The sequence below is a fragment of the Mustela lutreola genome, chromosome 2 (assembly GCF_030435805.1).
Source record: "Mustela lutreola isolate mMusLut2 chromosome 2, mMusLut2.pri, whole genome shotgun sequence".
Classification (NCBI taxonomy): domain Eukaryota; kingdom Metazoa; phylum Chordata; class Mammalia; order Carnivora; family Mustelidae; genus Mustela; species Mustela lutreola.
Genome location: NC_081291.1, coordinates 179,169,468 through 179,196,520, shown reverse-complemented (window position 1 = coordinate 179,196,520; position 27,053 = coordinate 179,169,468). Strand labels below are relative to the sequence as shown.

The 27,053-nt window shown below is 39.5% G+C and overlaps 1 protein-coding gene across 2 annotated transcripts in view; it reads left to right on the top strand.

Annotated features, from left to right (window-relative positions):
* The window catches only part of CRYBG3 (crystallin beta-gamma domain containing 3), a 117,063-nt gene that overhangs the window by 3,562 nt on the left and 86,448 nt on the right, over positions 1 to 27,053 (top strand). For both annotated transcript variants that reach the window (XM_059164391.1, XM_059164394.1), the window contains exon 2: positions 12,450 to 12,516. In XM_059164391.1, coding sequence (XP_059020374.1) covers positions 12,450 to 12,516 — 67 coding nt within the window. The remainder of the gene's footprint in view (positions 1 to 12,449; positions 12,517 to 27,053) is intronic.

The window sequence follows — 27,053 nt, the reverse complement described above, 5'->3', positions numbered from 1 at the left end:
GAAAGATGCAATAAGAAAGATTGGAGGTGGGTCATGGGATTCTCTAGATAGTATTTGGTTCTCAATTTAAGTTTTAGACTATTGTGAAAGCCTGTTAAACAGACACTGCTAGAATGTGAAATTTGGAGAATACCTACCTATTAATTCTCCACTTAGAGAAAATGATTGCTCACTTTTGTTTCTTTGCTATATCACACATGGTAGACCTGTTTTTTTTTTAAAGATTTTATTTATTTATTTATTTGACAGACAGATCACAAGTAGGCAGAGAGGCAGGCAGAGAGAGAGGAGGAAGCAGGCTCCCCGCTGAGCAGAGAGCCCAATGTGGGACTCGATCCCAGGACCCTGAGATCATGACCTGAGCCGAAGGCAGCGGCTTAACCCACTGAGCCACCCAGGCGTCCCTGGTAGACCTGTTTAAAAGGAGCTCTGTATGACATTTTAACTCAGGAAAGGGGATAGTAAGGTGAGATCAGCATTTACCAATCGCTAATTGTGCATGTACTGCTGGGCTGGGTACTTTTACTTTCAGCATCTCATTTAAACCTCACCTTTAGCCTTGAAGGTTGGTATGCCTATCACTATTCTGACAACTGAGGAAACTGAGGGTGAAAAGTTCTTAATGGTGAACACTGTTGGTATCTTGGGTGGAACAATTCTTGGTGGAACTGGACTCTGCTGTCCTTTGCAGGACATTTCTCATCCATGACCCCACCCACTAATTAATTTCCAGTAGCATCCTCTAGTAATTGGGATAATCCAAACACCTCCACCCAGGTAGATGGGAGTTATGATACCTCTCCCAATAGAAAAATATTTACCCCAAATCATGAGAGTAATAAGTTTCTGAAGAGAGATTTGAACCTTTGTTTCTCTGACTCTAAAGCTCTGGTTCTTTTTTCCACATCATCTTGCCCACCACAGTTCTGAACTAGGCTCATTCAAAACACATTTGAATATGTAAGTCAATTGGAATTTTTTGTACTCTGTTCCAGAATCGGTGGCAGAAATGTGGTCCATTTCAGATATACCTTTTTTTTTTTTAACTGTTCTTTCAGTGTCCTAGTATATTGTTATTGAAAAAGGTAAGACAATCATTAGACCAAAGATGGAGACTGTATCTTATTTCTTTTACCTAGCTCAGGTGAGGAGTGTATCATTGTTGATAGAGTATTAAAGCACTTCTTAGTGGGTTTCAGCCAGTAGTACCCTCCCTCTTGAGCTGGACATTTAGAGATGTGAGGGATCTTGAAAGGATTCTACAGTGTTTGGCTCTCTGTCAAAGTTCAGAGAATTTTTGCTTCTCACTATGGCTGAGGGTGTTAAATGGGTGAAGCCAGACCTTTAGTGGCTTTCTGTGCAGGAGATACTCTCATTAAAAAATGTCAGCTGTGCCCCTGATGCGTGAGAGCTGCTGTCCTTCAACTTAAAGAACCAGTGCTGACCACAGCATCATTTCCTCACACCAGTGTGTGTGGAAAAGGAGCTGTGTCCTCTGACTTTCATGGTGATTGTATTTTCATTGATTTGAAAGCAGTATAGAAAATACTTGGTAACTAGTTTATTTGAATAGGGGATACCTGTGTGGTCTTGAAGGACCACATCAACAGTTCATATCCATTGTAATAAAGATGACTGGAAAATTCCAGAAGTCCTCAGCAGTATATATGTAATGAGAATCTTGAAATCCCAGGTTGACTGAAAGCACAGAAGCTACCTTTGGAAGTAGAGTAGAAATATAGACTGTTTTAAGGCATTGAAGCTATATCCTCTTTCAAGTGAGATTTCTATCTTTGGGATTTAACAAGGTATCTTCCAGTTGCCTAATTTGGGGATTCTGTTTCTTGGTTAGGGCATTCCTTGTAAACTAATTCAGTTGTACATTCTAAATGTTAAAGTAGCAGGTACCTCACGTCCCACAATAAGCTTACCTTCTCAGAACTTCTAACTGTATTGAAACAATGATAGCATTTTTTTCATCTCAGGAAAATATGTAAAGGGATATTAACAGATTTTGTGAAGAGGAAAATAATGTTCCCTTCAAGATAAAATATTTCATTTCCTAACTAGAGTTCTGATCACACTGCAGCCTAGATATGCTAGAAATGCTGATACAACTGTTGTAGTGAGAAAACATAGGTTGGTGCAAATTTAAACTCAGAAAAATAATCTGGGCTATCTCCTGAAAAGAAAAGATCATCATGAAATAAAAGCTTAAAACATCATTTATTTGGACTCTGTTCATTCCATAAATTTGAATAGCTACTATGTGTCAGATATACCACGCAGTAAGGATAAAGATCAGTGAATAACCAAAACTGCTCTTGAAGAGTTCATAAATTAATGGAAGAGACAAAAAGGTACATCTCTGTTCTCAAGATGAGCTCTTTTATAAGCCAAAAATGTTTTTGGCATTTGTGACTTTTTTGGTTCAGAACATACTTACTGTTTCATGACCATCAAATATTGTATGAGAGCTTTATTTGGGCTTTCAGAATATCTTCCCACATTATTAACTTTTCTCTGAACATAGTTTGATTAACATCCTTTGCTAACCAGAATACTGGGAAGATGGGACAGTAACTGGACCAGCAGGCTGAGTGGCAAGTGCTTCTAGGAATCCTCTTGCTCTTCCTAGACTCCACAACTTTGGCAAGTTCTAGATGGAGGCAGAAAAGCACATCCTCTTGGAAATTAACACTTCACATGAATGGAGATCCTTACACAAAATAGCTTGATGTTGATAGAAAAACAAGTTGAAGCTTTGCGACCAGAAACAGCTCAGACTTAATATTTGGTTGGCAGTTGTGAATGGCCAGTGGTATAGCTCCAGCAGGACTATCCCTCAAAGTGTAATCCCTTGGGGATATTTAATTGCAGGTACCCTCAAAGCAGTGAGACAACTGTTTGCTTAGTCAAGTGTTTTTTCCCTTGGCTTTTTTTTTTGGGGGGGGGGTGTTGTTGTGTTGTTGCCTGACAGATTAGAGAGGACAAAAACTAAATTGTCCTTTATTAAGATCTTAATTAGACCCAAGCCCTGTGCCTGGGACTTTAAATATACACATATGCTTAATCCTTAGCAGCCTTTAAGAAAGGTATCTTTACACCATTTTAAACATCTATAATTTAAGGCTTGGAGAGGTCCAATAGTTAGTCAGAAGTCTCACAGCCTCTGTGGTAGAGTCAAATTCTCCTTCCTGAACTCAGAGTCTACAGCATTATGTGATTGCTTCCTCTGCTTAACTTAGGAAGACCCATAAAAGAAAGCTGGCCCTAGAAAATAGTTTCGAATGGAAATAAAAAACAATGGCATGTAGCTGGCCATCTGCCCAGATGGCTCAGGTCAGCACTCCGTACAATAAAGACTTTGTGGTCCTGACAACTGAGAAAAAGAAAACAAATGTATGTATCTATCAAATGACAAATTTACATTTAATCACATGAAAAGGGCCAATCTCCTTCCAAATATATGCAAACTGGAAGTATTAGCAAGATACCATATTCCATCTAATTGATAAGTAAAACTTAAGTTAGAGGTGGGTAAACTGGAAGTGGTGACTGGTGGGAGAATAAACTGGTCCCCAGCCTTGGACAGGTTCTCTCAGTACTACATATTCACATACTCTGATTCAGCACTTTCTCTGCAGGAATTCCATCAGATGTACATAGCTCGCAGACAGGCCCGACATTGCCTATGCAAGGCTAACCATTGCAGTGTTACTGTAATAGCAAAAGAAGAAATAAACCTGTGTGCCATCAAGTAGACGCATGGTCCAATCATGTAAGAGAATATTACACAGCTGCCAAAAAGAATGACAAAGCTTTTTTTGTACTGATAAGGAAATACCTCCAGGATTCATTAAGAAGAAGAAAAAGCAAGCTGGAAATCACTGTGTGTAGTACATTCCCATTCCTATGTAAATGAGGGAGTGTGAAATAAGTCTTGCTCTGGCTGTGTTAACAAGGGGGGATGGGAGACTTGCTCAAGAAATGAGCAACAGGAGGGAGACTTCTCATTTTATACCTTTCTATATGTAAAAAAATTATGTGAATTACCTATTTCAGGGAAAGAAACACTAATTTAAGACCTGGTGAATATCTGTGTATAAATGAGTAAAAATCGAGAGAATTTAGGATCCTGACTTGGCAGAGATCTTCCAAAGAAAGAATGAACTACATTAACTTGTTAACTTGTCAGATCACCAAGGAATATACCCTGGTTGGAGGGGTGGCACTCTGCTCTATTAGTCTGAACTAGAAATATGTACTATAATAATTTCGATTATGTCTTTGTTCTTTGAAGGCAAATAAGGATCTTATTTGGCAATATTGTATATATTACCATTATGTAATTTGTGATATTAGTATTTTGTAATTTGTCTATGATAAATTCATTTCCAATAACCTGCATTTGTTTGCTTTTTGAAATCAACTACAATATTTTGTATTTTTTTGTCCTTTTAATAGTAATATATGCTATTATAAAACAGGTATGAAAGTATAAAATCAAAAAAGAAGTACAACTCATAACCCTACCCACTCAGACAAATACTGTTCTTACGTACATTTCCACATATATACATATTTTTTACAAAAAGTGGAAGTTCTCTTCAGGATTTTGAACTTTATTTTTTTTTTTTCACTCAACAATGATGCTTTAACATTTTCTGCAATAGTATATATATTTATACAAATTATAAAATAATTCTAAATTTAGTCCTTTAAAAATTTGTTTTGTAATAATTTTTCAGAATTCAGTTTGGATATCTAAATGTGCGTAGGGTTTAATGTGTGTAGGGTTTGCATTTGAATGGGAGAGAGTAGAAAATTAACAAGTTCTATAATACGTAATGTGCTCTGAAGTACGATAAAGCAGGATGAGGGAATGGGACACGATGGAGGTAATGAGACTGGAGTAAGGTATAGAGAGAATGGTTATGAAAGACCCCTTCCTTGCATAACATTTGAGCAAAGACCTGGATGATACTTGGGAGTGGGAGAGAAATCTGAGAAAAGAACTTTCCCGGCAGTGGGAACAGCCAATTCCAGGGCTCTGGGGCAGGATCATGTTGGCACAGATGCCAGAGTGAGCAGAGCCAAAAGAATGGAAGGAAGAGTGGCTGTCAATGACACAGGGAAGGGAGTTGGGGGCCAGAGGAGATAGGCAAAGGTAGGGAGTTGAGATGTTTACTTTTTGAAAGTATCATTTGGATGCAGATTTATATATGTTTATGTATGTGTGTATGTTTATATATTCTCACAAAGATTGCTGGTTTGTTGATGTCTGGAAGATTTGCAGTAAGAAGGAATTTGAGTTGGAGGTTAGAAGTGAGATCAGCCTTGGTCAGGCTCTGGGAAGGCACAGTCTGGCCTGTCCTTGGATCTCCAGTGCCTCTTCCTTAAGACAGTTTGATGAATACTACATGAATTGGTGCCCATTTTAGAGGGCAGCCAGAACACTGTTTCGAGTTCATGTCACAGCAAAAGATTGAGGGTGTTGATTTATGTGGGGTAGGTCATAAATGTTCAGAATCTGGAGGGTGTGGGGTAGAGGACTTTGGGAGAGGAGAGCAGTTACTGGTGTCACCTGTAGACAGCTCCGGCACACATCAAACAGACCAGTGTCCTCTCTAGCCCGTGACTGAACTGCAATTATGGGTCTTGTTTTGGGGGCATGGAATAGGGGACAGGAAGTAAATCAGCTTCCAAGTGGAAACATAAATTACAGGAGAAGGCGGACGTGATGGGGAGGGACTGTCAGAAGAGGCTAAGGCTGCAGAGCAACAGAGCTTCATAATCATGTTTATTACCTTTCCTCCCTTCTCCCAGTTTTTCTCCGAAGAGTTTGCCAGATGTCTGAGCTAAAATACATGCTGTTCGACTGCCTTAAAATTGCAGCTTTTAGTTACCTTTTAATTTGAAGCCCAGAAATAGTGCCATAACCACCTGTTTTATATTCTGTTAATGGTCACTTGAAAAATACAAGTACTAGTCTACCACTGGCAGTCACTGTTTATGAATGGACAGTTTTCCAGATGGCTGTTTGTAAATCATCAGTGTGGAACTCTGTCCCCCATAGAAGCAGGGTTGGAAATGGTAGATGGCCGCACCAGGCCAGTGCACAAAAGTCAGTTTAATCCATAATATGCCTACAGTCAAATATTGAACAAAGAGAACCTCTAAGCTTGCCTTGTGAAGCTGTGTTTGTAAGAAAAAATTCCAAGGTAGTATAGATGCCCCCAAGGCAGAAGCAGACCCTTTGAAAGTCTGTGGGGATGAAAGCCCATACTGTATTTAAGGACCCACGTGTGGGCGGAGAGGGTAGTCTAAGGGAATACAGAACAGGTCCTGGGGGTGGCTTCAGTAGGTTGGAAACAAGGACTGCACAAGTTTCTCTTTCTCAGAATGTCCCAGCATTAATATTGATACTGAGCTGGTTTCTTGGTTAGAGTCTCTCTGTTCCTTCACTACAAAAACTTCAAGGTTAGGCAAGCATACCTTTCCTTTTCCATTTTCCCTGCAACTGGAGGATCATATGGGATTTTAGATCCGGCAGAGAGCTCGTCTGATGCTTTCATTTCACATATTTGAAAAATCGGATTTAGAAAGGTGCATTTTGACTGAAGTGACCTTTGTCCCTAAGGTCTGTCCCTGAAACATAAGTTCATTTTGCAAAGCATTTCGCTACTAATGACAGCAGGAAAGGGTGTGGATAGGTAAAAGACCCCTTCTTGTTCTCTATTATTTTTTCATTTAGTTCTCCATGGTAAAGTCCTATCTGGAGGACCAAGTATGATTTGATCACATTTCAGAGGAAGGCCAGATTCTGGCTACTTCTAGAGTTTCATCAAAGGAATGGTGACAAGTAGGCTCTGAGGTGAGGAGCAACATGTCAGGCAGGAGGCCTGATGGAGTTGTGGAGAGGGTGATGTTGTTTAGTAGACCCAGAAGAAGTTTAGGTTAGTGGCAGACGAGAAAACAAGATATGCCTTGACTCCCTTTTCCCTGTCCTCAGGTCTGTTGGTTCCTCTATTGCAGACCATACCTCATACAATGGAAGTGAAAATCAGTGGGAAAATGATTTCAGGCAGCATCAGGCTGAGTGGGATAAAGAGGAAGCAGAGAAGGGAAATCCTTCATTTCCCTAGGGACAGTGGAAAGTCCCCGTGGACCGTGAATCTGCGGAACTGTCTAGATGTATAGGGCGTTCCCAAATAGGGGACTACATTTTATTAAGTGGCTTTGTGTTTAGAAATGGTCAGAATTACTGCCAGTAATTCAGTCATTCAGATGTCTTCAGCGCCAAGCATTGCCTCCTTTCTAAAAATGGCAAGAAGTAATAGATTTTCTGCATCTGTAGAGAATGGGCAAGCCTCCGAAAGACAGTTTTGAAAGCTGTATTCAATTCTTTAACATTTCCAGATTTTTTTGATCCAGCCACAGGAATGATGTGTGAGAGAAAAGGCAGAGTAAAGGCAATGCCCAGCAGCCGTGCTGCAGAAGAGGGAGGAGTGGAGGGCCGTCCTCTCCCTCACTATGTCTCCACCCCATCCTCCGAGTCTGCGTGCTGTCCCTGCGTGTCTATCTGTTGACCATCTAGGAAGTTGCGTGCTTGCCATGTGAGGAACTGAATCTGGGAGAGGCCCAGCAGTATCCCTTGTGCTTCAGTCTGTGGTACACACTGAAAGAGAGTACTTTTTCTCGTTGGTCGCACTCTGGACTCGGTGATGCTTCTCATGCTCATTAGGGCAAAGGCTCTTTTTGGGGGCCAGGAGCTCTGCAGGGCCTGGGTGTTGGAAAATCGGTGATGTTTTACATGACTGAGTTTTCTACATAATGGATACCTACACTTTATCAACACTTAACACATTTAAATAGTACTAACAGGAGATCTCTCACACTAGATCATTCTCTTCCTTACACAACTCTCAGTGACTGGCTTCTGCTGAACATAGAAAGGCTCTCAGACCATTGTTTATCAAGAGTGTGGTCAGAGGGCCAGCTGCTTCAGAACAACCCCAAGAAGAGCGCGTCGGTTATTGAAATGTGTATTCCTGGGACCCACTCCAACTGGAATCCTTGACAATTGGGCACACAGATTTGCTTTATAAATACAATTGCCCAGCTGATTGTGGTGCATTTAGGTAGGGATTCTGAAGGAGTGAGGGCCAGGATTTCATGTGGTGTGTTGCCTGCACCCCAGCGCCAAGAACAGCGCCTAGCACTTAAAGGGCATTTAAAAACAGAGGGGTCCGTACTTATCTGGTGAGTGAGTTTCTGCTTCTTCTTTGCTGTGGTTGGGGAACCCTCTTATGATTTAATAAAAAATAAGACTATAAGATATAATGACAGGATGGGGCTTTCCTCTTTGTAAATTATTTGGACTCTAGAATGTTAATGTGCTCCGTTTTTTTTCTTGGCCCAGAGGTTTGTCTTAGTTTGTCTGGAAAGTAAATGTTAATGGCTGCACATTGGATTCCTTGTTTTCAGGTATGGTTTAACTCAAGTTGCTTCAAAAATGAGGAACTTCAGTGTTACTTTGACCTTGATATTTTTCTGGGCTGTTTTGAAGGATTAATTTCCAGAGTTCTGTTAGCTAAGATGAGGCTGTTTAGAAATGCAATGTAGTCTTACTTGCCTACGTGTGGTTATGATCCCTGCCCCTCACCCCCTGCCATGAGCAAAATGTGTACTTTCTAAAAATACTGCTATTGAACTATTCCCCAGGTCCCAAAGGGGGTTAAATTGTGAAAGAACAATAAGAACGGATTGTCGACTTTCTTAAGGTTTGAGATCATCTGGATTTGACCATGTTTCTCTTTCTTTCATATATTAAAGAGTCTGAGAACACTATTTCAAGTCTTTTGAGTCTTTTTATGTTACATATTTTTTAACTAAGCAGACATCTAAGTATAGTGTTTTCAGTATTTTCACCTACTCTGTTTTATTTTTGTGTGTTTTGCATTACATTGTTCCCAATGCAACATTTTTTTGATTAAGCAGGCACAAATGAAGAGCCTGTTTGATATCATTTTTTAAACAATTTAACAAATATTTGAGTACCAGGGACAGTGCTTGGCCCTGTGATACAGACATGAATAATACAATTTCTGAATTTGAGTTCAAATTCTCGTTAGCCAGAGCAGAAGTGTGTGAATGGTATCACTGGGTTCAATAAGAACCCCCCAAAATAGAGATTAAGCTAGGATTAAATTGTAAAGGGCTAAGAGTTGGGCAAGGTGTTGAAGGATGTAGGAGGCAGAGAAGAAAATGGTTTCCTCGCATGTTCTGAGAATGTGAAGTGGTTCTATGTGGCAGGTGTACCTGGAGCCATAGGAATAACTTTCTATATCCTGAGGACTCTTCATTTTATTCATCAACTGAAAGAGATTCACTGAAAGGATTTTTAAACTGCACAGTGGGATGATCAGTTTAACAATCATTTTGACAGAAAGAAGGTGTTGAAACAGAGCAATCTTGAAGATGCCAGAGATCAATTAAGAAGGACTCTTTTTTTTTTAGTAAACTAGAAAAGAGATGGAGAAAGCTTTAATTGAAACACCGATTTTTATAGTTAAACCAAAACTTTAAAATGTGTTGTTTACTTTAGAACTCAACACATTTTGAAATTTTTGTTTAACAGTAAGATTCATGAGACTTAAACATAGGCTTTAAATTTCAGAACGTTTTATGAAGTGTCAAATATTCTTTTGGGTTTCTTTTAGTTGTTTGCTCAATATGGAATACTTGTGTGCTGATCTATGGATGTATTTTTCTGGCATTTTGTGTGTGTTTATAGAGTGGGTATAATTATAGCTACTTGAGAATACTGATATCTGTGTTAATCCCATGACCTGGAGCTACATTTTCTACAGAGGTTTTGTACTGGAAAGTAAACTTTTACCATTTTCATTTCCAATTCACTAAGGCAGTAAGTTTACAGAAAGTGCTATAACCACCCTTAAGTACAATTTCAGGAATCTTGAAAAGAACTAGGAGACTAGGGGTGCCTGGGTGAATCAGTCAGTTGAGTTGTCTGCTTTTGGCTCGCCCCACATTGGGCTCCTTGCTCTCGGAAGCCTGCGCCTCCCTTTCCTCCCTCTGTTTGTGCTCGCTCTCTCGCTCTCTCTCAAATAAATAAGTAAATCTTTAAAAAAAAAAAAAAAGGGCACAAAAATTAGGAGACTAAAATCCTTGTATGTTTAGTTTTTAGATGGGTCATTCAAAATAGATGACAGTTAGAGAATATACTTATAAAATCACTAAGGTCAATATTATCCTTGATTATACTCCAGATTCTTATGATGTGCTCTTTTTACATGTATTGCACCTGTCTCTCTCTCTCTCTTTTTCTTTTGAGCTTAAATAGACAAGATTTGACATTTAATTTAAAACAAGATTTATAAACAAACTTGTGACAAAAAATAAAGCTAAAATAGAAAATGGAGGTAAAAACCCACTCAATTTTAAAGTAGCAGTGTTGGAGACATTCTTATTTTATAGATATATAGATGTATTTGGTTATAGTTCTGAATTGTACAATATTTTCCATTTCTGTCCATGATTTTTCACATGGAGTTTTCACCTATTAAGCACACAGCTCATGTATTCATCTTCTTTACTTGGTTGCTTTTGCTGTTGACATTTAAAAGGCTTGTGAGTGTGACTGTGTTTTGTTGGTCTGTGTATTTCTGCATAGAGTCTGAGACTTAATAAAATTTAAATTTCATTGTATTTTCCACATGCTTGTCATCTTTCTGACTGTGTTTTGACCATTACCATTTGTTCCTTGGTTAGTCTACATAATTGCACTGGGCATTATGGATAGAAAACCTAAAAGTAGCCTAAATCCTGTCTTCTCTTCATCCTGTCTAATCTGAACTATTGAGACCACTCCTTTTCAGTTGCTCTGCCACAGCCACCACAATTGCCTGTATTTTCCCATTTCAGTCATTCTGCCTGCTTTATGCTTATCCCCTGGCTCAGGGCTTCCCAGTGCTCGTAGGACAAAGATCAAGTTCTGAAACGGGTCAGGCAGGTTCTCCATAGTCTGGCAGGCACTGCTTCTGGTATCATTCTCATATCTAGCAGAGTCACCTCTGCCAAGTTGTTGCGCTCCAGTCTTATATTAAAACAAACAAAACATGGTTTCCTGAAAATGTCATGTTCTCTATTCCTGCCTCCTTTGTCTCCTCTGTGGGCACTTTCCTGAGGAGGCAGAATTGCTGTTCCTTGCTTCCTTTGTGCTCCATGGTATTTTGTTCATTTGGCAGCTGTAACTTTTACCAAAATGTATTATTAGTTTGTGTATCAGTCTCTCCTACCAGCCTGAGTTTTATAAAGACCCTGACCTACTTGTCCTTACATACTCAAGGCCAGACGCGATCCCTGGGGCATGGCCGACAGTCACGATAATCTTCAGTGGGGAGCTGTTCAGTTTGTCTAGCATCTTAAGTATGAAAACAAAATAATGTATAAACCTAGAAATACAAACTTTTGTACTTGAAATGTATGTGTGCCTAATAGGAAGCATTATTTATTATAACCTCTCAGAAGGCATCTGTGAAGGTATTCTAGACAAGATAATTAGAAGTGGCAGTCTGGAAAATCAGGATCTTAAGGTGCCCTCTGGGACACATTTGGGGCTAGATAAGCCTGCATTTACATTTGAGCATTCCCAAACTTCACTAGATGATCCTGTATGTTGATAAAGACTTACTAAGGAGAAATAGATTCTACTCGTATAGTACTCACTATGGGCTTTAAAAAAAAGATAAGGCTATGGAGAAACTTAATATAAATAAAATCGTAGAGTGTTAATCATTTTCAAGGTTGTGATAGTTGTACAGTGTTGCTTCTTTGTTCGGGTGCATCATTGCTGTGATGCTGATTATCAGCATAAGAAAATGTAGCACATAATAGGCTCACCAAAATTTCTGAGGACTGGATGAATATTTTCGAATGTGCTTTCAACTGCGGAGGTTCAAATCAACATATTCTTTTTTTTTTTTTTTTTTTAAAGATTTTATTTATTTATTTGACAGAGATCACAAGCAGGCAGAGAGGCAGGCAGAGAGAGAGGAGAAAGCAGGCTCCCTGCTGAGCCAAGAGCCCAATGCGGGGCTTGATCCCAGGACCCTGGGACCATGACCTGAGCTGAAGGCAGAGCTTAACCCACTGAGCCACCCAGGCGCCCCGCAAGAGACATTTTTTTTTTTTTTTAATTTCTTTTCAGCGTAACAGTATTCATTGTTTTTGCACCACACCCAGTGCTCCATGCAATACGTGCCCTCCTTAATACCCACCACCTGGCATATTCTTTTACATTTGGTACATGAGTCTTTTGAGCATTGCATATAAAAGCCCTTTCGATTTTTCTTTAAACTCAAGCTGTATGATTTTGTTAATTCTCTTTTAATTTCAAAGAAACTGTCGTTTTTATTTTTCAGTGTTGAAAATGAGCCCATGAGCACAAGTCAGAAAAAGGAAAATGTACTTTCATCAGAAGCAGTAAAGGTATAGTTTTAATATTTTATATTAAACAAATATTTCTCTTAATTTCTGTTCCTACTTCTTTTAGATTCTGTTGTCTCATTTTATATTTTACATTTCAAAAAGAGCACTATATTATTTATGGCAATCCAGCCTAGCTCTGTTGGGACTTAGAATTTAGGTGAGATCGGGTGAGGGAGAGGGTCATCGGGGAGAGTTGGAGAGTGGGGTGTCCTTATTCTAGCTTTGCCACTAACCAGCTGTGGGGCCTTCACCTGAGGAATTTAATGTCCTTGTCCTTAGTTTTCTGATCTGTGAATTGGATTGTCTGACCTCCATAGTTTCTTTTCCTAGGATGTTCTTTGATTTATGATGTGTTTTTCTTTTTCTTTTTCTTTTTTTTTTTTAAAGATTTATTTATTTGCCAGAGATCACAAGCAGGCAGAGAAGCAGGTAGAGAGAGAGAGGGAAGCAGGCTCCCCACTGAGCAGAGAGCCCGATGCGGGGCTCGATTCCAGGACCCTGAGATCATGACCTGAGCTGAAGGCAGAGTCTTTAACCCACTGAGCCACCCAGGCTCCCCTATGATGTGTTTTTCAAATACTGCTAACATCTGATAGTGCTTTTGTCAGGTGGAAGTTAATAACATGTTCTTAGTATGTTGGTCAGCTCACATATGAACCAGCTTCTACAGAACAAGCATGAAAAGAGTATAAGCTACACACCTCCCTAGGTAGTTACTTCCCTAGGTAGTTACTGATAAGTGTGGTTAAAAATCCTTGAAAATCAGGGTGCCTGTGTAGCTCAGTCATTTGAGCATTCAGCTCTTGATTTTGGCTCTAGTCATGATCTGAAGGTCCTGGGATAGAGGCCTGCATTGGGCTCCCCAATCAGTGGGGAGTCAGCTTGGGGATTCTCTGTCTCTCCCTCCGCCCCTCTCTCCTCCACTTGCTTTCTCTCCCTCTCTCTCTCTCTCTCCCTCCCCCTTTCTCCCCTGCTCTTGCTCCCTCCCATTCTCTAAAATAAATAAATCTTAAAAAAAAATCCTTGAAAAATCACTGAACCTTGTACCATTTCTTTTTACTCATAAGTGATTTTCTAGAACCTGAGTGTTTGTGTTCTTCAGTGTTGTGATGCCAAGTATGTGATCGAGCTTTTGTATCTGTCCCACAGTCATAGAGTTTGGACCCAGCAATTTTCTTTTTACATAGTTTGTGACAATCAGTAAAGCAGAATGCTTGTGCTTTCTATGAATTTCAGAGTAAATTAGTTTGGTCAATGGAAGGACCGTAAAGTCATCTGAATTCTTCATCACTGATAAGGAGACTTTTAAACATTATATAAGGTCCAAAGGCATTAGGTATGGTGAGGATAAAAGCTGTTTTCATTCTTCCCCTATCATAATTAACAATATAAATATTTTTTGGGAGAAAATAGCAGAGATCTGATTTCTTTGACTTTATCAAAAGAAAGAAAATCAAGATCACCTTGCTTTCCTTATCTTTTTTCATTCCTTTGCTCGTTTGGCTATTAAATCCAGCTTTCAGGATCGTCGTGGTTGCTCACTCCTTTAAGCATCTGCTCAGGTCAGGATCTCAGGGTCCTGGGATCAAGTCCTGTGTCAGGGTTCCTGCTCAGCGGGGAGTCTGCTTCTTCCTCTCTCTGCCCCACCCCATGCTCGCTCTCTCTCAAGTAAATAAATAAAATTAAAAAAAAAAAATCCTGCTCTCAGACCTTATAACATCTCTACCTACTCTTTTTCTATCAATTTAGCCAACTGTTAGCCAGCCTACTGGTTTACCACTGCAAGGCTTTTTGCATGTCTTCAGTTGCCTTACGTCAAGACTTTTACTTCTAATGGTATATATGCAGCCTTTTTCTTGAGTTGTTTTACGAGAAATATTTTCTTTTGAGATCTCAAGCTTTGATGTTTCTTTGGCTACTAACTCCTGTCACCCCGTCTTCTAATCCCTTATTGCTGCCGACCTTCACCACACATCCTGCTCTCCTTGCTGCCTTCCCCCATCTGAGGCTCCGCTTGTTCCCCACTCAGCCTGTAACTGATACTCTACTACTTCAGCTCTGATCTTACTGAAAAACAAAAACCAAACACCAAAAGACCAGAACAACAACAAAAAAATACCTTCAGCCTTCAGACTTGGCCTTTCCTGTAGTCCTACTTTATACCTGCAGAGATTTGTTCCAGAAAGTCACATCTTTGTAGATGCAGTAAATATATACGTTGGGCAGATATAGTGTCTAGGCCTCCATGATTCGTCTTTCCTATGCATTCTTAATATCTTGGTTTGATTGCCCAGGTTAATTTCACTTTGGGATCTGGGTCCCCAAGCAAATATGGCTCATAGTCATGAGATTGTTTCTTTTAGGATTTGAGGCCCATTGCATTACATAAACATGGGCAGCGCAGTTAGCTTGTAATGTAGAGTGAGCCATGTTACTTTCACTGCAGTGGCCTGAGCATTTTGGCCCTTGTTGTTGTTGCTTTATCTTCCAGAAACTACTAGTAAGATTTCTTCAGTCTAGCCACATAGGCCCCAATGGTTTAGATACCTGTTGTCAGGCATCAGAAATACATATTTTGATAACACCAGTAGTACCATACCTTGGGGAAAATGGGTTAGAAACATATTTATGGTCTTGTTATTCTAAATAGTCTCAATCCAAGTATTTTCATTAGCAAGTGGAATAAAATGTGCATGTGTTTTCTTTCTAATGAATAATTTTCTATAGCAGCACTCCACTGTAATGTGATATTTGTGTTCCCATGCTTCCATCTTGTTAATCTGAATTTATGATAATGCCTTCTATGATAAGAAAAAATATACAGCATTTTTCCTGTTGAGTCTGAAACATAACAGAATTATGAATAATAAATGTTCTTATCCTTTTCTTTTTGTATTTGCCTTTGAGAAGCCACATCAAGATGTTGATAATCATCTATGAAAATCAATTATATTTTCAAACAGTTAAAGACTATAGAAGCTTTATATTCTCCTTGGACAACCTTGTATTCTTAGTTATCACTTACATGCTATACAAGGTTTGCTGTTTTTTAACATTGTAGCCATTTCTAATGCTGGCATTTTTAACATTGTAGCCATTTCTAATGCTAGCATTTATCATTTATGATTATCATTTATCATAAAATAAAAATTTATTTTTGTTGAATTAGGTTCTTGTATCAAGATGGCAAAACTTCTAGATATTTAGTCCATATTCTACCTTTGTTTTTCTGTGGGTTCTACAATTTTGTCTTGTAGTCTTAGACACTTGGTCCTGTTGCATTCATGTCTATTGTTATTTAAAAGAGTAGGAATGCATGTTCTAATTCCCTGCTGCCATCTACCTACTTCAGAGGAATTTTCATCCCTTGTTGCCTTCCTAGGATAAGCCCCATGCTTTTGGTTTTGATCCAGCTTTCATCCTCCTGGTTTTGATCTCTTACTTCCTGCCTTCTCTTAGACCTTGTCTTGATTATCCATCCCTCCATCTTCACTGGCTTCTATTTCTTTTCTGATACACAGTTGTTTTGGGGGGGCATCTGGGTGGCTCAGTTAGTTAAGTGTCTGACTCTTGATTTTGGCTCAGGTCATGATCTCACAGTTGTGAGACTGAGTCCTGTGTTGGACTCTGGTCTGGGAGTGGAGTCTGCTTAAGATTTTTGCCTCTCTCCCTTCCCCTGATTCCTCCCACTTCCCTCCTCTCCCCCTCTAAAAAATAAGCAGATCAGTTTTTTTTTTTTTTTTTTTTCCCCCTTTGGTGGGTTAGGTTTCCTGTCAATCTGTTGTTTTATGTCACTCCCAATTTTTACCCAAAAATTCCTTATGAAAGTCTTTTTCAATCATCGTTTAATTCTTAATCCTTTCTAATTTGATTCCTGGCTCTTCTCTCGTTCCCTCAGACATGGGAAACTTAGTACTGTGCCTGGTACATGTGTCGTAAATACTCAATAAGTAGTTAAATGAGTAAAAGTCATTCCATGAAACCAATGATCTCTTACTAACCACAGTCAATAGTCCTCTCTTAGTTCTTATTTAAAATGTTGAGACACTGATTTTCCAGGTCTTGTCTTCTTTCCAGAAATATGCTTTATTATTTTTGTTTCCATTAATATTGTACTTCATTGCAATTCCTGCCTCTGGCCATTTTCTTCTGTTTCCTTCGGACTTTCTGGTTAAGTTACTTTTCATATAGATGTTTCTCAAAGTCCTCCATCTTCCTCAATGTCAGTCTTCCAAAGTTATATCTTTCAATCATATTGCTTCATTTTTTGGCTCTCAGATCTCTTCTTGACATCCTCCTTGTACTCTAAGCTTGATTTTTGGGGTTCCAGACATTTCTGTATGGATGGCTTTTAATACCTCGAATTCAGTCTGCCCCAAATTCTCAGTATCTTCAGAGATGTTCTTTCTACATATATTTGGTTGGGAGGTGGAGGTGGTGGGAGGTAGGAAGGATCATTTAACTGCTTGGGATGGGAGAAGAGCCCTTCCATCTGGAAATTTTTTTTTTCTTTTTAAAATCTATTTCAAAGCATGGGGAGAGAATGAGAGGGTACATGAGCCAGGGGAGGGGCAGAGGGAGAAGCAAACTCCCTGCTGATCAGGGAGCCCAGCGTTTCCTGGGATCATGGCCAGAGCCGAAGGCGGACACTTCACCACCTAAACCACCCAGGTGCCCTTCCATCTAGAGATTTTCAAACTCTTTACTTTTAATCCCATGTTTCACACTGTCCTAAGTGGTACCTAGTGTCTTCAAAACCTGAACTTTTTCAGGCTGTCTGTGGAGTAGATTGTTTCCCTCATGATCAGAGTTACCCCTTGCAGACACTTGGGTAGAAGCTTCCTGTGGTCAGTTACTCTGCCTTCATCTGTCTGTGCCTTCTAAACCCTTTTTGAAATCTCTTATCTGCTCGTATCTACTCTCTCCCTCTCTTTGTATTTATAACTGAAACAGTTCTTTTACTGTCATTTTAGAATGTTTTGTACAAAAGAAACAATCAGTACATGTGGTAATCAGAATTTTTTATCTCTTTTTGTAATTGAAGAAAGTAAATCTCAGAGATTTTCACTTAACAAAACCCACAGTTAATGAGAGGAGACAAGAGAATTCAGATGCAGTTCTGTATAATGTTTTCCATTTGAGAACTTAATTTATAAGATATTCATAAACTAAATTTACCAAAAAGAAATCTTATTATAAAATTAAGAGAGCTATGGCAGTAAGTCTATTTTCAGAAGTGAGCCATGAGCTAAATAAAATGAATCAAACCTGGATCATAGGTTGTAGATTCTCTAACCCAGACCTAAATAAATTGATGATCATTAGAGCTGATTCTCAGCAGCTTGACATCTGCTTTATATAAAATTTAACTTTTGTTCCATTTTAGAATTGTAGTTTATAACTAATCCTACAAATCTGATGAAAGTTCTGGAGTGGTTTTTTAAAAGGCAGTGGTTGATAGATGCATATGATGTTCTATGAATAATCGAAGAGTATCAATCTAGTGTGTATTATTTTTACTTAAGATTTGTAACACTTTTTTAAAAAATTTATTTATTTATTTATTTGACAGACAGAGATCACAAGTAGGCAGAGAGGCAGGCAGAGAGAGAGAGAGAGAGGAGGAAGCAGGCTCCCCACGGAGCAGAGAGCCCGATACAGGACTCGATCCCAGGACCCTGAGATCATGACCCGAGCTGAAGGCAGAGGCCTAACCCACTGAGCCACCCAGGTGCCCTGTAACACTTATTTTTAATCTTAGAAGCAAATAATTTACAACGAAAAGTTACACTTTTTTTTTTTTTAACTGTTACCTCTGTTTACTGATAGGTAAAGATAGAAACATTATAGCTCAAGAATATCTTACTGAAGAAAAATAGTCACTCGTTTTTTATATTAATCCTATATTGAATGAACAGTGCTGTTTAGAAGATGGATATATTAAATTTATACATCTGATCATATTTTGATTTGTGTAACTCTTCTTTCTTTACTGATGTTTTTCAACATTCTCTTGGCCAAAAGTGAAATGATAGTCAAATTTCAATGCATTACATTTTTTCTTGGTTAGGTTAAGGGAAAATTGATTATTGAACTAATTTTTAAAATAAATTGTGGCCTTAATAAATGCTTGGCTATCCTTTTTTCTCATTGATATAGATAATAGCAGCAGTATGACATCAACTTATAAAGATTTTCAAATACTGGAACTCCTTTTAAAAAATTTTTGACTTATTTGCATTTGGAACCCATTTATAAATAGATTAACTTTAATTGATGGGAATGTTGATGAGGGGAATGAGTTGTCTCATAGTGAGCCACTATTTCTCTGCTTCTGCCAACTATGAGCGCCCTTGCAAATGTTTTAAAATTAACATATGCAGTGATGGAAAGAACAGCCTTTGGAATCAGGCAAATCTGGGCTTAAATCCCAGCTTTCCATGTGATAGTTTTGTAATCTTGGAAAATTTACTCAACCTATTTAAACTTTGGTTTGCTGATCTGTATTGGGTGTGTGTGTGGGGGGTGTTCAATCCTGTTTTATGGAAGTGTTTTGGAATAACTGAGATAACCTATAGAGCACTACACAATGCTGAGCACAAAATGGGTACTCAGGGAAAGAGGTGCCTTCTTGCCATATAAAGTCTGGCTAAAACTTAGAAATAACTCTTTGTTTGAGAATGGTGCTGGTTTTTTCTGTGTGAATAGCTTAAAAAAGCTATTAAAAACATTGATTCTCTATCACATTTGAAAAGAGGGCATACATGGAGATACACATATTGAAATTTAGCTAGAAGTTTAAAATTTTCACCCCTTGACTCAAACTTCTATAAAGACTGAGTGGTGTCAGGGAGCCCGAAGTAGAGATCCCACCATGCCACTCTGTGGTGCATATGCCCAAAGGGACTGGCAGAGCTGGAGCCTGTCAGTCCGGGGCCTCAATATCTTTGAGTTCCTGGGTGTTGCAGGTGTTTTGAAGTACCTGGTTTGACTTGCAGCGGTTCGTTCTGTCATAGAACTGTAGTGGTCCTACTTTATGGTATCATGGAATACCTTGTCAAAATGGAAACAGATTAAGGAAGTCATGTACATACTGCAAATTTTGTGAGTACATTGACCTCCATAGGTGCCAGATATTGAGTCAAGAACATTAGAGGGGGTTCTGAAAAGCTCTCCTAGAAACAAAAACATTTATTATTCTTCCCAGTGTTTTCACTGGAGATCTCTTTATATGGTAACAGAAGGGAGTGGCTTTTCTCCTACCTTGTGTCATTTTGTTCCTTTTTTTCCCTGTCTTTCCACACCTGCTCTGGTTGATTTGATTTCTACCTGCATCATAGCCTGTGACAAAGCTCACACCTGTCCTTCCAGCCCAACATGTTTTGCTGAGCATCAGGGTAATAGAACCAATTCTTTACACCTTTCCTGCCAGTGTTGCTGGGTATAAGATTTGTCATACTCAAAGTTGAACTCAGACTATTTTATCCTAATTTTTTTCTTTTTGTGTTCCTGTCCAGCTAAAAAGTGCTACCGGTTACCCAGTCTTGATGTTTGATTCTATCATTTTGTCTCCATCCCCATTGTGCCAGGGACCATCAACAGCCCTTTCTTCCTGTCCATATCCTTTGCTATTCTATAGTTCAGACTTTTCTCTTTTTTTATTTTTTTTTAAGATTTTATTTATTTGACAGAAAGAGACACAGTGAGAGAGGGAACACAAGCAGAGGGAGAGGGAGAAGCAGGCTTCCCGTTGAGCAGGGAGCCCGACGCGGGGCTCGATCCCAGGACCTTGGGATCATGACCTGAGCTGAAGGCAGGTGCAACGACTGAGCCACCCAGGCACCCCACGGACTTTTCTCTTTCACGTCAACAGTTTTTACTCCTGTGTTGTTTGTTCTGGCACATACAACAGATGTCTGTCCTGGGTCACTTATGGTTAAGGGTCCTTATTTGGTATACCATATATAACTACATCCTTTTATCAGAAATTACATGGAAATGAAAAACTAAAAGTAACACTTCAGCTAAAATCTTAATTCCATTCTAGAGCATTTTTAAAAAGTGAAATTTCAACTTCTAAGTAACTTTAGTAACAAATTATTTGTGACATGTCAGAGCTGATCACAGCACAGCATCATGACATTAAATTTGCAGGTAATTTGTTATGTTAAATAATAACCAGCTTAGAGCAATATAGTTGATGGCCAACCTGCTGGCCTGTTCTAATTTTTTAGTGGAAAAATAATACTGTGATAAAAATGTAATATTATCTTTCAAGCAAAATTACTTTAACAGTGGGGGTATAAATCACTCATCTTTGCACCTTACCATTAGTCCCGAAATCCATTTATTGAGAAATTTCATTCATGAAAATATGTATCGGTAGTTTATATGGAATTAATCTGGCATCCCACCACAAATTAAATCCATTAGGGTGAAGGTAAGCAGTAATTTTGATTTAAAATTAAACTATAGCTTCCCTCAGGATATTGGTAATAATCTGATAATAGTTATTTTCCTCAAAATTGAGGAAATTTTAACTGTTGATGGTAGAATTTCAAATATTGACAAATTTGCCAAGTAATATGTTGCAGCCAGATGTCTAAGGAGAAAACTAACTGAATTCTCAAGTAAGAAGCTGGTTTTAGTTTGAGTGCCAGATTTTAATATGTATTAATAATTTAGGTGATAGTCATATTCAGGATGAAAATGTATACAGTTGTTTGCCTTTACCTTGTGATAACAAGGAAAACAGTCTTAGGAATGTTCACTAGAGGAACATATACATAGGCAATTTCTATTCTGAAAAAACTTATGTTGTAGTAGAAATTTCCCAGACAAAGAGGCCAAAGAGTAAGTGGTCTCAGCAGTGGGAATAGTGTTATTGCAAAGATGTTCTGTAGAAAGAGAGAGAGAGGGGAAGAGAGAAGGGGAAAGAATGAGTGAGGCTGGGTATGATGACATTAGGTATTTGCAAGCATTGTGAGTGGCAAGAGATGAAACTGGGGAAAGACACACGGGACTAGACCCACCAACATCTTGAATGTCATGCTTGAGAGTTGGGATTTTATCCCGACAGCAGAGCTGTGATTGTGATTCAAGTCCTTTAAGGTTGGTCAGACTTGAATTCTAAAAGATTGCTCTATTTTTTGTCTGGAGAATGGACTGGGGACAGTGCAAGCAAGGAAACAGATGATGTTTTGTCTGACTTTTTAACAAGCGGAAATGTTAAGATTTGCAGAAAATGAAAGAATGGAGACAAAACATGGGTACATTCAGTTTTGGATGTACTGAGCTTGGGATTCCAGTGAAGTATCCAAGTGGCTATGGATGCCTGATTGATAGTTGAACCTCCTGTCTGAGCTGCAGATAAAAACCTGGGAATCATCTGATTAATCTGTGGGAAATAAAACCTTGTAAGAAGGTCATGAAGCTAAAGCAGGCCCAGGCTAGAAATTGAAGAAATGTGTTTGGTAAGGAATGGCTAGAATGATGTGAAGTTGAAGGAGATGGAGAAAGTGTTTGAGAGAAGGAGGAAAATCTCATAGTAATGTCATGGTAGTGAATAGAAGACTGGTTATCAGAATGAGATTCAGTCTCACATTCTGCAGATGCACCGTGTAAGAAGTGTATTGAATTAGCAAGTGGGACAGTGTTTCTTAGAGACAGTGATCAGCACAACTAGGGAGGAAGCCAGATTGTAAGTGATTAGAGAGTGATTGGGAGGAAAGGGAACAAAAGTGGTGAAGATTAGGAACCCTTTTTTGAGGAGGTTGGTAGAGGAGAGGGCTATCCTTGTGCATTTGCTTTTGAATGATGGGCTTCTGGAAGGGACAGATGAGGAACTGTGGTTCTCAAGGAGACCTCAAGGATTGTGCACTGGTGTCCTGGTGGGGAAATTCACCTTGGGAGGAGTCCATCCTTCCTGGTGAAGAATGGCATTAAGTGAAGGAGGCATGCCGATGCTGTTGGGAGTCAGGGCTATGAGGGATTGTCTGCATGAAAGGGAGAGTAGGGACCTCTGCTGAGCAAGGTGGTGGGATAGTGGAATGGGGGGTGTGGAGGTGAAAGAGCTGCTGTAGAAAATGAGGAAACGTTACAGAGAGATTTCCAGCTAGGGCTGTAAATTGTGAACGGTTCGTAGCCCAGATCTGCATAGTATGCATATCCTTGTGGTTTTTTAAAGCAAGACTCACTCACTTAGTTAGAAAAAGATAAAATTGGAATTTTTCTGAGTGGGGATGATCAAGCAGTACAACTGACACTTTGAGGTTACTGGTTATATTTGATGGCTGGATAGAGAAGCTAGGAAACTTTGTGGGAACTGAAAGGGACAGTGTAAGGGAAGGCAGAATCTGTATTGGGGCAGGAGGAGTGGTATGGTGGGTTTACCTGGGACAGCGGGGTAAAACAGCTGAAACGGGGAGAGGGTGTGCACACAGGGAATGCCTGAGATTGAGTTTGCGAGGGGATGCACTTATGGGGGACTAACTAGGGTCAGAGTTTATGAAAGAGGCAAGAAGAGTGGAAGTAGAAGTTACCAGAGGATGTTAAGGAACTAGAAGTCAGGGTATTCTTAAGGATTATCCTTGCTACGCCCAATAAAGGCAGAGTCTGAGGTAGAAAGGATGACAGGCCCAGTGCTTGACACAGTAAAAGAAGAGTCACCTGGCTCTTCATTATTTTCCATTCAACAGGATCTTTGGTGACCATCCTGTGACCTTTTTGATCTTATTCCCTGTGCCACTTACCATGTTGGCACAGCACCTGCCACCTGCTCTAGGCTATTTGAGGAGGTGACAAACTAATACCAGCTGGACTTGCAAATAAATTCTTACATCACTAGAATGCGGGCTCCATGAAAGCTGGGCTATTGGTGTTGTGGGTTTTTGTTTGTTTGTTTGTTTTTACTGTTGCATCTAAACACCTGGAATGATATGGTGCTGTATGTTATTTACTGAATGAATGAGTGAATGCTTTCAAGCTTGCATGGACCCTACCTACTACTTGCTATACCCATTTCAGCCTATTACTGCATTCCCCAGAGACATTAGTCCAAGTCTTCTCTGTTTCCCAGTTCCACTCGCCTGTCCCTCCTTTGGCTTGCCATTCTCCTCTCACTTACTGAGGTCAGAGCCACTTGTTGGACCTTGTTCTTCGTCGTCTTCTTTTTCGTCTTCTTCTTTTACAGAATTGCTTAGGCCTGTCTCTTCCTTACCTCTTTACCTGGAAGAGGATGTGTCCATACTTCTCTTCAAGGCTAATATTTTCCCTTTCTTTTTTTAAAAAAGATTTTACTTATTTACCCAATAGAGATCACAAGTAGGCAGACAGGCAGACAGAAAGAGAGAGGAGGAAGCAGGCTCCCCGCTGAGCAGAGAGCTTGACGCGAAGCTCGATCCCAGGACCCCGAGACCACGACCTGAGCTGAAGGCAGAGGCTTTAACCCACTGAGCCACCCAGGCGCCCCTCCCTTTCTTATTAGAAAAAGTATTAGAGGCTTTACTGGCCTCTTTATCTCAATTTATGCTTTTCATTCTCTCTTGTACAACAGTTATTCTCTAATAGGTGTAGAGCTGATCTGCCAAACAAGAACAAAAAGCCATTCTGTCTTAGACCTTAAACTGTCATATTCTTTTTTTTTTCCTAATTTCTCTAAGTTTTGCCTTTTGTCTATTGACTGACTATTCCTATCCCCTCACCTACCTACTCACAGTTTAACACTTTGAGTTTAGGGCTGTACTCACAAATTCCTGAGCTGTTAAGATTATTTCTCCTGCATTCCTAGTGCTTCTGTGTAGTCCTTATTTCTTATTTACTAATCTACCAACTGTTGGAGCACCTCTTATTGTCAGACACATTTCGAGGTGCTAGAGATACTGCACTGAATAAAATAGACAAAAATCCCTGCACTTGTGGCTTTTACTTTCTAGGGGAAGAAACAGATTTTAAAAAATGTGTGTTATGTGTGTGTGTATTTGACACTAGCAAGTACAAAGGAGAAAAAGAAGATATTGGCACTTTCAGAGTGGAGGAATTGGCAATTTTGGAGTGACTGGGGAAGCTTTCAGTGAAGAGATGACTTGTAAATAAAGATCTGAGGGAGGTGAGGGGGAGGGAGTCATATTGCCACATGGGGGAAGAAAATTCTAAGCAGAGAAGAGTGAATGTACAATTCTCGAGGCATGAGTGTGCCTGATGTTTTTGAAGAACAGTGGGATAGGATAGTCATCTTTCTAGACCTCACAATGGCATTTGGCATTTGCTCCCCATTTGCTTTTGGAAATATTCTTTGTCCTTTGCCTTTGGAGACCAGTATTCTGGAGATATGACCTCGTCTGGTTTTTGCCTTCTCCATCTCTCTCTGATTCCTTCTCTAATTTGCACCTCCTTTTAATCTCTCTCTCTCTTTTTTTTCCCTAGAGCTTTTTTGTTGGTCCCCTTTTTATCCTGCGTACACTGTGTATGGCCAAATTGCATTCTTAAACTGTGCTTCTGACTGCTTTCCAGACCTCTCCTGTCGTACAACAGCAGGGAACCAAACATTCAGTGACATCTAAGTAATTTGTTGCCTTACCTCCTCCCATCCCCACAAAGGCCCTGATCTTACCTCTCCTGTTTCCCATGTCTATTTTTTACTTTACTCAAATTGTTATCCAGTTCAGAAAACTTAGTTATCTAGGACTTTATCCCTCAGCGTCTGCTTCTGTTAGTCATCTTCTCTACCTCATTCTCTATTCCCTGTACCCCATTCATCTTCAACCACACCCTTGCCTTGATCACAGAACTGTGATAAACACAGTTCACAGTTCTGTATCTTTGGATATGTTATACTGAGTGTTTAGGATGCTCTTCTCATCCTTCAGGAGCAAGCTCAAATGTTATGTCTTCTATGCTGTGGATTCTCTTCTAAGCCCCACACAGTGATATAGCAATGAGCTTCTTGCTAGACTGTAAGCTCCTTGAAGCTGAAACTGCGTCTTCCTAATCAGTGTCTCTGATGCTTCCCAATGTGTATTAGGCACATAGCAAATAGAGGAGATAGTTGGATGAAGTTGGAGTGACATTATAGCATATTGAGGGTGAAGGGTGGAGTTGCATTATAGCATATTGAGGGTGAAGGGAAAAAATTTCAAATCTCCCAGTTTACATATGCCTTCTCAGTAGCCTTTGTTGTTACATGTGGAATACCAACATCTTTGAGAGCAACTGGAATTGATGTTTTGTTTGCTTGAATCCTGACTGCTTTCATTCTCTTTGTTGGAACATTGGCAGGCAGTCTTGTTGGCAGGCAGCATTGGCCCTCGCTCGTGGCAGGCTGAATTTTATTGTTGTTTAGGCTGAGGGGAAAGAGCAGCTGTTTTAGATCAGACTTAAAATTTTAATTCTATAAATTAAAAATTTATTGTGTTTACTTCAAATAGCAGTGCTCTTTTCTGCTAGTTTTTGTCCCTATTTTAGATACCTTTTTCTTGTTGGGAGTATTTCACTGATAGAAGTTTCTCAGAAGAGTATTAGGGAAAAGTTAAGAAATGAAGACCTCCAAGGACAAAAAATGCTCTTCAGTAAACTGATGATACAAAGATTCTGGAATAGCAAAGAAGCTGAAAATAAAGGGAAGGAGGAAAAAGTGATTTTTAAAAAGATTATATGTATAATTCTTTTTTTTTTTTAAGATTTTATTTATTTGAGAGAGAGAATGAAAGAGCATGAACTGTGGAGGGTCAGAGAGAGAAGCAGAATCCCTGCTGAGCAGGGAGCCAGATGCAGGACTCCATGCTGGGATCCTGATTCTGGAACTCCAGGATCATGACCTGAGCCGAAGGCAGTTGCTTAACCAACTGAGGCACCCAGGCGCCCCAAATTATATATATAAAAGTTAAATCTGGGGGCACCTGGGTGCCTCAGTCAGTTAAGCCTCTGACTCTTGATTTCAGCTCAGGTCATGATCCTTAGGGTCATGAGATCAAGCCCCATGCTCCATGTGCTCAGTGGAGTCTGTTTGTCCATCTCCCTCTGTTTCTCTCCTGTTCACTCTGTCTCTCTCAAATACATACATACATAAATAAAATCTTATAAGAAATAAAAATGTTAAATGTAAAGGTTTTTAATTGTTTAGCAAAATGTATCTCTTTTGTTGAGAAAGCAGTTTATTGTGTTTTGAAAGGAATTATAAAAAATAGTTGAGGCAGTGAAATAATATTTTGATAAATCATCTTGAGATTTTATTGATGTCAAAAAATGTAATTTCCTGGGGCACCTGGGTGACTCAGTCATTAAGTGTCTGCTTTTGGCTCAAGTCATGATCCCAGGGTCCTGGGATTGAGCCCTGCATAGGGCTCACTGCTCAGCTCACTGCACCAGGGCTCACTGCTCTGCTCACTGCTGCTCCCTCTCCCACTCTCCCTGCTTGTGTTCCTTCTCTCACTGTGTCTCTCTCTGTCAAATAATAAATAAAATCTTTTTAAAAATGTAATTTCCATGTTCTTTTAATGTTCCCCCTCTTGTAAACCTCTGCCCCAATTTTTGACTCTTAT